Source organism: Stegostoma tigrinum, chromosome 19, assembly GCF_030684315.1.
Source record: "Stegostoma tigrinum isolate sSteTig4 chromosome 19, sSteTig4.hap1, whole genome shotgun sequence".
NCBI lineage: Eukaryota > Metazoa > Chordata > Chondrichthyes > Orectolobiformes > Stegostomatidae > Stegostoma > Stegostoma tigrinum.
Genome location: NC_081372.1, coordinates 17013843 through 17026766, shown reverse-complemented (window position 1 = coordinate 17026766; position 12924 = coordinate 17013843). Strand labels below are relative to the sequence as shown.

Here is a 12924-nt window from a genome sequence, read left to right as displayed (position 1 = left end):
AGTACTGTCACACCTCAATCTTAAAATCTTTATCCTAATTTTCAAATCCTTCCGTGTCTTTGCCCCTCTCTATCGTCGTAATCATCCCAAGCTCAGAAACCAGAGCTGCACTCTTTCAAACCTGGCCTCTTCCACACATCCAATTTTCTACATTACCATTGGTGGCTTTGTCTTCAGTTTCCTCAGTTCCATGTTCTGGAACTGACTTGCTAAATTTCTCTCTTCTCCCATGCATTTCCCCTTTAAATGCATTGTTTACAGTCTGTATATTGACTAAACTGCTCAAATGTATCTTTAGCTTAGTGCCAAATTTCATTTGATAATCCCTGGGATATTTCATTCCAAAAAAAGTGCTACATTAACGCATTGTTGTTGTCACCAAAAATAGAATTTATAGCTTTTTAATTCTGGTTACTGCTAGAAAGGTTGCAACAATACCAGGCAACAATACAAGCAACAGATTCATCCTGCTAAGAAAACCATTCTTCATTTGAGATACTGAAATAAGACTGTATCTTTCATTGCGGAAATTAGAGGGAACTGACGTCCTGGACAAAACTGTTATCCTTAGCTCATTACAATTCTTGTTCCACATCAGAAGGTCATGGGTTCAAGTCCTACTTCAGAGAGGTTGTGAATCTCAGCTCGCACTTCAGTACATCACCATGAACTGGCGGTGCTGCTTTACATGTGAGACAGTTTAAAAGAGACTCTATTTGAACTCTCTGGCCAACGTAGCACAATTTGAGAAAGAGCTAAGGAGTCCTCCATCTGTTCTGGCCAAATTGGAGCCCTCAACCAATATCTGCAACAAAAGCATAAAAATGCAAAGGTGGAAATCAGAAGCAAGATCAGCAAAGGCTGGAAATAATCAGTGTGTGTCATGGAGAATCTGTGGAGAAAAACAGAGCTAGCATTTCAAGTCAATGAAAATCTTTCATTGAAACAGTGTCACTGCAGATAAAGGATTACTGATTGAAATGTTAACCATTTCTCCCCACAAATGCTGCTTTTTTTTCCACAACTATCAAGGCAAACCATACTACCATCATCATACCATACTCGGGGAGGGAATGGTACAGTGGTATTTTCGCTGGACTGTTAATCCAGAGACCCACATAACATTCTGAGACCCAGGTTCGAATCCTGCCGTGGCAGATAGTGGAGTCTGAATTCAATGAAGTATCTGGAATTAAGGATGTAATGATGACTGTGAATCCATTGCCGAATGTCAGAAAAGCCCATCTGGTTCACTAAGGAAGGAAATTGCCATCCTTACCTGGTTTGGCCTACATGTGACTCCAGACTCACAGCAACGCAGCTGACTCTGAACTGCCCTCTAGGTAATTAGGGATGGGCAATAAATGCTGCCTAGCCAGTGACGCCCTCATCCCATTAATGAATAAAGGACAAAAAAAATCCTTCAGTGCATGAATTGAGTAGTCTCTTGCTCTATATGACTCAACTCCATAGTTTTGGAAAACAGGAACTTATTTTAAAACTGCTGGCACAAGAATGCCAAACTAACAGTGCTTAGCTACTGTCGCCAGTAGACAGATTTTCTGATTTGACAGCCACCAACACCTCATTAAATGGAATTACCTCACTGAATAGTTTTAAGGCAAAGATAGATTCTTGAACAGTCAGGAAATTAAGGATTATGGTGGAGCTGAGTAGACAAAAAGATCAGTCATGATCTTATTGAAAGGCAGCGCAGGTTCGATGGGCCAGATGGCCTACTCCTGCTTCAACTTATGTTCTTACAAATCCTGACACTGTTATAATCAGCTACTCGGTATATTGATACATTAAATGCTACAAGAAGTAGTAATTTTTAAATATGTACTTGAGCCAATAATTTATTGTGTAGTGCCTTAAATTTAATTGCTCCAATGATTATCAGCACCAGCGACAATTCTGAACTAATGGTACCTTTAATAGAGTGCTGGATTGCTGCTAGGATACAGCTCGAGCTTCGAAAGAAACTAAATTATAGTGCTGGTGCTTTTTTTGCCACTTGTTAACTGACATAGCATGAACAGTTCACAACCCTAAAAGTTACATTTTACTGAAATTGTGGACCAAATTGCTAACAAATACACATTAGAAGCTTCAAATGAAGTTTCAAGATGAACACGGCGTTGCCTTCTGTAATTTTTCATCACACAAAATCAAAATGCAATGTTGTAAATGTTTTTAAGAAATGGGACTGTGCTAAGGGTACCAAATTAATTAGTTTCCTATGTAGACTAGCATACAGGAATTCTGTCATGAATGACTTACCAGAGACCAGACCAATTCTCACCTGTCATGCTGTCCAAAGAAGCGTGCATCAACCTGTCCATCCTTATCGCGCAGTGCTTTTGCAGGCCAAAAGGGAAAGCCTTTAAGTTTAGCCCAGACAAGAGGGTGGGGGTTACTCTATACATAAATAAAAAGGGATCTGTAAATTTTACCGCACAAAAACAGGAGAAATATTTGGACATCTGCAGAGCTGAACACAAAATATAAAGAACAGAAGAGAGTAGAGGATTGATAATGTTCAGTGCAAATGACTCCGAGGTAGCTCAGTGGTTAGCACTACTGCCTTACAACGCCAGGGACCCAGATTTGATTCCACCGTCGGGGGACTGTCCGCGTTGCATTTTCAGGTTCTCCCAGTGTCTGCGGGGATTTCCTCCAGCTGCTCTGGTTTCATCTCAGTCCAAAGATGTGCAGTTTAGGTGGATTGGCCACGTTAAATTGCCCGTAGTGTTCGGGAACGTGCAGGTTAGATGGGTTAATTATGATAAATGCAGGGTTACAGGGACAGAACAGGACGGAGTGGGGATAGGAGGGGCATGGAGTCCAGGTGGGATGCTTTTTGGAGTGTCAGTGCAGACCTCATGGGCCAAATGGCCTCTTTCTGCACTACAGGGATTCTGTAACAACTTAAGAGTTCCAATTCTCATAACATCATGGACTGGAAAACCTAATATTTCCATAGAATATAGCAACATATGTCTTTACATCAGTGCCCATCTGACAGGTATTGGAAGCATTTAGATGAACAACTCAATCAGTACACCCATCATGAGAAAAGGGGAACAATTTGCTGGCTCAATTCTGAGTTAGGAGATGCTGTACTTCATGGTGAGAGGGAACTTAAGTACCAGTTCCACAAATTTTCAGTCTACTTTCTTAAAATGAAATGATCTGCTGTGAGAGTGAGAGAAATGGAAATCTTACAGAGTCAGGTTCAACTTTGAAAACTTTCCAAATATATAATTATTCACCAGCATGACAGTCAAATACTGTACTTTTTTTGGAATAGGCATTATGTATTTTGGAGCCAAGGTGGCATCATACCACAACTTCCTTCAGAAGCTATGGGACACACAGCAGCATTGTTTCAACAAGGTAATATTGAGAGTTGGGAAAACTCTGAGGAATGTAATTATTACATTTTGCCTGAACATCAGTGGACCTACAACACTAGACAAAAGACAACTGATAAAATACACTGAAGGCTGAGATATGAACATGATAAATGAATAGTACAGCAGCAAGAAAATGCTGTTTATTTACTTTCAAAAGGAAATATGAGAAAGAAATGTATAAAATTCAAGTTTTGGAAGTAAACCTTAAAAGGAGAAAAATGGATATACAAGATGAAATTTTGTACTCCTCTCCATGGTGTGGTTGGTGGTGCTAAAGGAAGGGGATAACTCATTGAGCAAGACAGCCTCAGGCACGTACCATGCCACCTTCCCATCTCCTGCCTAATTACATCGGTGGACAACCATTCAAATCTACTCCCAGTGGAGGCCCTTACATGGGGAATTAACACCCAGTTTCAGCCCAACACTGCTGGCATTAATCCAGCTAGTTTATGGGCTGGAGGTTGGGAGAGGAAGATGCTTTGGTCAAAGGCACTCAATAAGAAATCAATAGCCACCTCTGCCCTTGCAACTGACATTATAACCCCACATCACAACCGTGTTTTCTGAGGTGAAGTGACGGTGATCATAAACAAAGTGATGACGCAAATTGATTCTTTCCCAAAATTAAGTGTGACTCTGGCACTGGCCTGTAGGGTTCTTCAGATTTCCAGCAAGCTGTGATGTAATCAAACAGGCTAAACATCCAATCACAATGAAAGATGCTCATGGACAGTAAAGCAATAAAAAAAACAACAAACATTCATGAGCCCTCATATTTTGCTATTTTGAAAGACAGCAAAGAGATTGGAACAAAGAGTCATAGAGATATACAGCACAGAAACAAAACCATCGTCCAACTCGTCCATGTCAACCAGAAATCCTATATACTTCTAATCTCATTTGCCAGCATTTGGCCCATGTCCCTCTAAACCCTTCCTACTTATATATTCATCCAGATGCCTTTTAAATGTTGATATTTTACCAGCCTCAACCATTTCCTCTTGCAGCTCATTCTATACACGCACCACCCTCTGTGTGAAAAAGTTGCCCCTTAGGTCCCTTTTAAATCTTTCCCTTTCACCTTGAATTTACATCCTCTAGTTTTGGACTCACCTACCCTGGGGAAAGGACCTTAGCTATTCACCCTGTCCTTGCCCCTCATGATTTTAGAAGCTGCTATAAAAAGGTCACCACTCAGTCCCTGATGCTCCAGGGAAAACATCCACGGTCTACTCAGCCTCTTCCTGCAGCTCAAACCCTCCAACCCTGGCAACATCCTAGTAAATCTTTTCTGAGCCCTTTCAAGTTTCACAACATTCTTCCTATAGCAGGGAGACCAAAATAGCACGCAGTATTCCAATAGTGGCCTAACCAATGTCCTGTACAGCTGCAACGCAACCTCCCAACTCCTATACTCAATGTACTGATCAATAAAGACAAACATACCACTTGCCATCTTCACTATATGATCTACCTGCGACTCCTCTTTCAAGGAACTATGAATCTGCAAAGCAAGGTCTCTGTCCAGCAACACTCCCCAGACTGTACCAGTAAGTGTATACATTCTGCCCAAATTTAACCAAATTAAATTCCATTTGCCACTCCTCAGCTCACTGGCCCATCTGACCAAGATCCCATTGTACTCTGAGGTACCCCTCTTCACTGTCCACTACACCTCCAATTTTGGTGTCATCTGCAAACTTACTAACCACACCGCCAATATTCACATCCAAATCATTTTATATGAATGACAAAAAGCAGTGGACCCAGCACCAATCCATGTGGCACACCAATGATCACAGGTTCCCGTCTGAAAGACAAATCTCCACCATCACCCTCCATCTTCCACCTCTGAACCAGTTCTGTGTCCACATAGCTGGGTCTCCCTCTATTTGGTTGAGCTAACCTAGCTAACCAGTCTACCATGAGGAACCTCATCAAACACCTTCCTGAAGTCCACGTAGATCACATCCAACGCTATGCCCTCATCGATCCTCTTTGCTACTTCTTCAAAAAAAAACTCAAATCAAGTTAATGAAACACGATTTCTCACCCACGAAACCATGCTGACTATCCCTATTCAGTCCCTAGTCCTTGCCTTTCTATACACATGTGAATCATGTCCCTTGGGATTCATTCCACTGATGTCAGGCTCACCAGTCAAGAGTTCCCTGGTTTTCCTTCACCACCTTTCTTAAGTAGTGGCACCTCATTAGCCAGCCTCCAGCTTCCGGCACCTTACTTGTGGATCTTGATGACACAAATATCTCAACAAGGTGCCCAGCAATCACTTCCCTAGCTTCCCAGAGTTCTGGAAGATACCTGATCAGATCTTGGGGATTTATCTACCTTTATGCATTTTAATATGTCCAGCATCTCCTCCCCTGTAATATGAACATTTTTCAAGAAATCACTATTTAATTCCCCATGTTCTATATCTACCACAATCAATCTCCACTGTAAACACTGATGCAAAGTACTTGTTTAGTATCTTGCCTATCTCTTGCGGTTCCACACATTGGTGGCCTTGCTGATCTTTAAGGGGCCCTATTGTCTCCTTAGTTACCCTTTTATTGTTAATGTGTTTGTAGAATCCCTTTGGATTCTCCTCAACCCTAGTCACCAAAGCTATCTTATGTCCCTTTTTTTGCCTTCCTGACATTTCTTATACACTCTTACTGCCTCTATATTCTTCTAGGAAAACATTCGATCCCTGCTGTCTCTACCTGACATATGCTTCCTTCTTATTCTTCACCAAAACCTCAATTTCTCCAGTCATCCACCATTCCCTCCAACTACCAGCCTTGCCCTTCACCCTAACAGGAACATATTGTCTCTGGACTCTCGTTATCTCACTTTTGAAAGCTTTCTATTTTCCAGCCATCCCTGTATCTGCCAGTAACCACTGTCAAACAACTTTTGAAAGTTCTTGCCTAACACCATCAAAATTGTTAGAGATAGTAGGAACTGCCGATGCTGGAGAATCTGAGATAACACGGTGTGAGGCTGGATGAACACAGCTGGCCAAGCAGCATCAGAGGAGCAGGAAAGCTCGACGTTTCAGGTCAGGACCCTTCTTCAGATTTCTGAAGAAAGTCCCGACCCGAAACGTCAAGCTTTCCTGCTCCTCTGATGCTGCTTGGCCTGCTGTGTTCATCCAGCCTCACACCGTGTTATCTCACCATCAAAACTGGCCTTGCTCCAATTTAGAACTTCAACTTTTTGATCATGTTTATCCATCTCCATAACTATTTTAAAACTAATAGAATTGTGATCACTGGCCCCAAAGTGCTCCCCCACTGACACCTCAGTCACCTGCCCTGCCTTATTTCTCAAGAATAGGTCAAGTTTTGCACCTTCTCTGGTAGGTACACCCACATGGCAAAACAGAAAATTTTCCTGTACACACGTAAATTCCACTGCATCCAAGCCCTTAACACTATGGCAGTCCCAGTCTATGTTTGCAAAGTTAAAATCCCTACCACAACTGCCCTATTATTCTCACAGATAACAGAGATCTCCTCACAAATTTGTTTCTCAATTTCTAGCTGACTATTGGGGGATAGTGGTGGTCTATAGTACAATCCCATTGAGGCTCTCATCCCTTCCTTATTTCAGTTTCAAATACACAGGATTAAAGTCAAAAGATGATATAGGAAAATAAGTTCTTAATGTAACCTTTTTGAACTTAGCAAATTTGACATTCCACAATTATTAAAAAAAAAAGTTTTTCACAAGTGGGGAGATTGTTCAGAAATTATTGTGACAACAGTATATTGTTAAAAACCCAGGTAACCATAATCAATAAGGCATAATTTTAAAATCGGGTGGTTACAGTGAAATGGAAGAAGTTGGCAGTTCACATCAACTCAAATGATTCCTGAAGATTTCCAATTGCAGGGACTATCACGATCACGTTACAGAGGAGCAGGGAATCACCAACAGAAACACCCTATTTTCTACATTTAAATAGCCCACATGATGGGGCCAGAGTTGTTGTCAGTTTTCCAGTTCGAATCATTCAAATGTTGATAGTTTCACTACTGCAAAATCCAGATCTAATCTAACTCGAGGGAACAGGTGTAAGGAGAAAAGGGGAAAGATTTTAAAAGAGACCTGACAGGCAACCTTTTCATGCTGAGGGTGATGCATGTATGGAACAAGCTGGCAAAGGTGGAGGTGAAGACGGGTACAATGACAACATTTAAAAAGGATTCTGGATGGGTACAGGAATAAGAAAGGCTCAAAAGGATATGGGCCAAATGAAATCAGTTTAGGATTTCTGGTTAGTGCATACAAGTTGGACCTAAGGATCCATTTCCAAGCTACATAACTCTGATTACAAACAATCCACAAGGTCTGATCAACTTGGGAACAGATTTGACTGACGTTAATCCTCTTCACAAACTACACATTTATCTGTTATGTTTTTTCTGGCCGAATCTAGCTTCTCCTGCATGCATCCATCGAAAGGAAGCCAGGGAGAAATCGACTCCATGCAGGAATGGCATTGCAGGCCAGAATTGGTACAGCACTGTGTTTCAGGAATTAAAGATCCCAAAGCCACTTTGACAGTGACTGAGGGAAAGTGAGTGAGTGGTAAGGTAAGGTAACATAACAGCTGGATGGGAAAGGGGGCAGTGTGTGTCAGGTATGAGGGGGCGAGTGGGCTCTCAGATGACTGCTTAGGACAGATGAGATGCGGCGTGTTGGGTGGGGTTCGGAGGCAAGGCGGGAGGAGATGGGTGCATCAGTGTCTGGAGGCCAAGACCTTCCGAGAAGTCAATGGCAGTTTTGAGAATCCAGCTTTCAGTTTAATAGTCATCCGGGAGTTAGGGGAAGTGGTTTCTAAAACCCCAAAATTTCTGGGCAAATATTAAGCTTCATGAGTTGAAGTACTCAGAATTAAGCTTTGAGGCCTTTTTTTTTAAGAATAAAAAGAGTTCAAAACACAGGGGAATTTCCCATCGTGATCTTCAATTTCCTGGGGATGCCCCCAGGAGGTAACTTTCTTTCGACCCACAACTCCAGTCATCCAGCAACTCAAGCTACTGGAATATCTGAGCCAATATATTGTTCTGCCATCAAAATTGAAATACATGCAAACTCATTCATTCTTTTGAAGCCAGAAGGTGTTAGTGTTCTTCTGTCTCAAATCATGGAAGGCTAACTATTCTTAAGAAAATCTGCAAGCCAAATCAATTAGAGGGCATTTTCAGTTGCTGGGAAGTTGTTGACTACATTGTGAATTTCAACTGGCATTTCTCTTTAATGCCAAAAGCTGAAATGTATTTGGCTGAAATGCAAAACACATAACTCACAACTAAAATAAAGCTCAGTGCAGCAGAGTCAAAGTTCTCTAATAATAGGCAAGGGTCTGACTAACAGAAAATAAGAAACAGTGAGTTCAATTGAAGTCTAAGTTGTCTGATGAATGGACAAGCAGTATTTTGCTGTCATAAACACTGAGGTTTGTCATTCAGTTTCTCCAGAAAACTCCAACTTACACAAGGTTCACAGAACCAGTTGTCTCTCTTCTGACATGCTGCCAAGTAGCATTCTGGACAAACTTCGATCTCATTCATCTATTTAAAAGAAAAGAAGAATATAGTCACCTGAAATTACTGAGTCTCAAGATAACTGAAGGAAAGTCAGAAATGAACAGCAGTGTTTAAAAGAGAAAGAAAGAAAACTAGATTTGTATGCTGAAAGATATGAATGATATGGCTAACCTTGTGTTTTTATTTCATATAACATATAGCACAATATAGGTAAAAGATCCTTCTGCATTCCCCCAATAATGCCTTATAAATCACAAGTACAGTGTTGAGACACAATGCACTCATCTTGTCATACTTACTTCATGCTCGCAGATTTTAATGATCACTTTTGCTGTTGCTGTTAGTTTGTGATTGGCTGCAATACAAAAATCTATTATTGATTTTAAAAACAGAACACTACAATATTAACACTTAAGTCATTAACAGAGCACATCCTATGAATGTTGTATTGCACAATTCTATAGGTCTTGGCAAAGTGGCAGCAGTTTCACCTACTAACTAGAAGGTTGTATACCCAGGACTGACCCAGAGCATAATTTACATAGACTCCTCAGAGCAGGATTGAGGGAGTATATTGTCAAAAATGACACCTTTCATAGGGAATGATGGCCTGTTTTCTCTGTTCAGATGAACATAAAAGATCCGAAAGGTTCTTTTTCAAAGAACACCAAGAACTTTTCCTTCTGCATTTTTCTTCTTGTAGGCAGCAATATACTGTTGAAAATTCTATTTCAGACAGACATCAGATGGACAGTGGGAAGAGAGCCATAAAATAGGCTTTTCAAAATTCCATCCATAATGACGGATAAATAGCAATATACTTCCAAGTCAGAATGGTGTTGTGAAAAACTTGGCAGCATTCCCTTGCTTTTGTTGCTGATACCCTTTCAGGTGGTAGAAGTCATCAGTTCTAAAGGTGCCAAAGAAGCCTTGGTGAGTGGCTGCAGTAGATCCTGCAAGTGGCACACTTCTCCAGTGATGGAGGGGATGTAAGCCAGTGGATGGGAACCTGATCAAACAGGTTGCTTTGCATTTGATAGTCTCTAACTTGAAGAGTTGTTGGAGAAGAACCCATCCAGACAAAATGGAGAACAAGTTACATTGGCGTGATGCAACAAAGAAGAAGAAGAACTGGTATTTATTGCTCCTTGTTGGTTGTACAATCTTTGTAAAGTTGGGAGGTCAGCCACTTGCTGCAGAATACCAGTCTCTGAACTGCAAGTATCAGGACCTCTGTGACTGGTCCAGTGAAGTTTCTGATGAATGGAGCACCTGAGGATGTTTACAACAGGAGACCCACTGATGCAACAACAGTCATGATCAGGACTCCATTTTCTGTAGATGGTCACGGTCTGTGGTGTGGATGGTGCTTTCCAACCATCAGCTAAACTGCTCTATTTGGATTAAAATAACCACGGAAAGTGTTGGAAAAACTCTGCAGGTTGGGCAGCATTTATGGCGAGAGATAATGAGTTAACATTTCAAGTCTGAATAAGAGTCATTGATCTCAAAACACTGCTGCTGTTTCTCTCTGCAGACGCTGCCAGTCCTGCTGAAATTCTCCAGTAACTTGTTTTTATTTCTGATTTCCAGCATCTGCAGTAGAGTGTTATTTTAAACTTTGAATTCAAGTCTGGCAGCACGAGGGCATGGACTGATTCATTACCTGAGCAACTTCAGGTGGAACTTGAATGCTGCTTTCATCAGCAAACCACCATATTTACGACCATATGTTTTCAGAGTGATCACTCACCAAGTTCAAGCAAGCAGGCCTGGAATACTGCCCTAACAAACTCCTGCACCAGTGACCTAAACTGAAATGAAAGGCCTCATGACCTTGGCCATCTCTCTTTGTTTCAGTTATTTTCTATCCCAGTGACTACAGTTTTATTCCTTGGCACCATGGTCAGGCAAAAGCTTCCTTGATTGTCAAGATCAGTAACTCTCACCTGAACTCTCGAAATCAGCAGTATCCACGTTTGGACCAAACTTGAATTGAGGGTTGCAGCAAAACCAGAGCACATAGCATATTACTGGTGATTAATTGCTACTTGGTAACACCTTTCATAGATCCATAGGTCATAGAATCCCTATAGTGTGGAAAGAGGCCCTTTGGCCAACAAGTCCACACTGGCTCCCAGAGCATCCTACCCAGACCGATCCCCCATAACCCAGCTAATCTACACATCCCTGAACACTAGGGGAAATTTAGCATGGCCAATCCACCGAGCTTGCACATCTTTGGACTGTGGGAGGAAACCGAAGGAAATCCACGCAGACACAGGGAGAACGTCCAAATTCCACACAGACGGACAGTCGCCCAAGGGTGGAATCGAACCCAGGTGTCTGGCACTGTGAGGTAGCAGTGCTAACCACTGAGCCACCATGTCCCCCAAGTATCAAGTGCTGATTGATACTTGCAGTTCAGAGACTGATGATGATCCTTTTTGTTAGTTCGTTAATTGGGAGTAGGTTGCTAGGTGGTAATTGACCCAGATGGATTTGTCCTGCTTTTGTGTAATATGCAGGACAATTCTTCAACTTTAGGTAGATGCCAGTATTAGAGCTGGACTGGGACTAACTAAATGCGCAGCAAGGCCTGTAGCACAGGAGTGAAGCAATGCAGCCAGATATCGTCAGATCCATTTCCTTTGTTACGTCTGGAGCACTTATCCACTTGGAATATGGATGGAAGTAAACCAGATGAAGATTTGGACAAAGCTGGCTGACAGTGCCAAAGTTCAAACAGGAATAACTTGTCAAGAAGCCAACTCAGCATCGAGAGGAAGGAAGAACAATAATCAGAGAGAAAGGTGGATTGTGCGGTCATCTGACATAAAATAACTCACTTTAAATTAACGTAATTCCCCTTCAGTGAAAGGAGAAATTTACATTCATAACCACAAAGCATACACGTGCTGGATTTTCACATGTTCCACTTGTACACTCTTATACTGCAAGTTCCTGCTATCTCAATGCTTAAATGCTCCAGATTGTAGCACATACGAAATGCTCCAAGATGAAGCTTTTCCAGTCCATTCCAAAGCAGCAGATCGCAATCGCAATAGTTGCAGCAGGGTTTTACAGAGCTAGTTTCAATCTCACCCAGCAATGAAAGGGGAGGAGACAAGAAATAAAACATTCCACTCCTGGTCATTCCTCAGTATTACCTGCTAATCAACGCTAACGTGTGCAGTGTAACACGGACAAAGGTTGAGCTAAAATGCAATGCTTTCCAATGTGAAATTGCCTGAACTTCAGTTCATTTTCTTTCACTCATTTGCAAAAGGTTTCTCAGGGCCCTCAACACAAAACCAGAAGCAAAATTAAAATTCAGTTACAGCCAATACACTAACATTTGGAGTATAATGATGTCTAAGTCCACAGGAGCAGAATTCACTCCTACAGCCATGGACAGACACCAGAACACGAATGGACTGGAGTGGATATGCTGTGTACTGTACAATTTTTCAGAAGGAAGTTGTTTAATCAAACTTCACAGACACCACTTTGTAAGGATTACATTTATAAACTGAAAAAGGGGAAGTAAATCAATGGCAGTTCAAATAACGATAACATTTGGGTGTAAACCTCCACAATATTGGAGGAAACTACACAATTTGTACATTATCAAACTACCAGAGCTTTATTAGTGAGCACAAGAACAACAGAGGGCAGTAAGGTTCCAAATGTAGCATTTACCTCAATTACAAATATGTTCAGTCAACTGCAGGTTTCTTTCAAGTAGTTATTTCTGTAGCTGATTTGTGATTATGATTATTTCATTTCTTATAAAGGGCAAAAAAATGAAACCTTTGTGGACACGTAACCACAAAATAACTGAAATTTGTTTACTCCATCAAGCTAAACTCAGACAACATTGGTGCAGTTTTTCCAACTACTGAAAAATTATGATTTTCTACAGTTAATTCTAAAAGTAA

The 12924-nt window shown here is 41.3% G+C and overlaps 1 protein-coding gene across 15 annotated transcripts in view; it reads right to left on the bottom strand.

Annotated features, from left to right (window-relative positions):
- Positions 1 to 12924, bottom strand: part of zmynd8 (zinc finger, MYND-type containing 8) — a 145056-nt gene that overhangs the window by 24637 nt on the left and 107495 nt on the right. For 12 of the 15 annotated variants that reach the window (XM_048549866.2, XM_048549865.2, XM_059652748.1 and 9 more), the window contains 3 exons: positions 9283 to 9353; positions 8930 to 9007; positions 2306 to 2421 (listed from right to left, as the gene is read on the bottom strand). In XM_048549866.2, the coding sequence (XP_048405823.2) occupies positions 2306 to 2421; positions 8930 to 9007; positions 9283 to 9353 (265 nt within the window). The remainder of the gene's footprint in view (positions 1 to 2305; positions 2422 to 8929; positions 9008 to 9282; positions 9354 to 12924) is intronic. The other 3 variants (XM_048549859.2, XM_048549863.2, XM_048549870.2) reach the window with 1 other exon arrangement.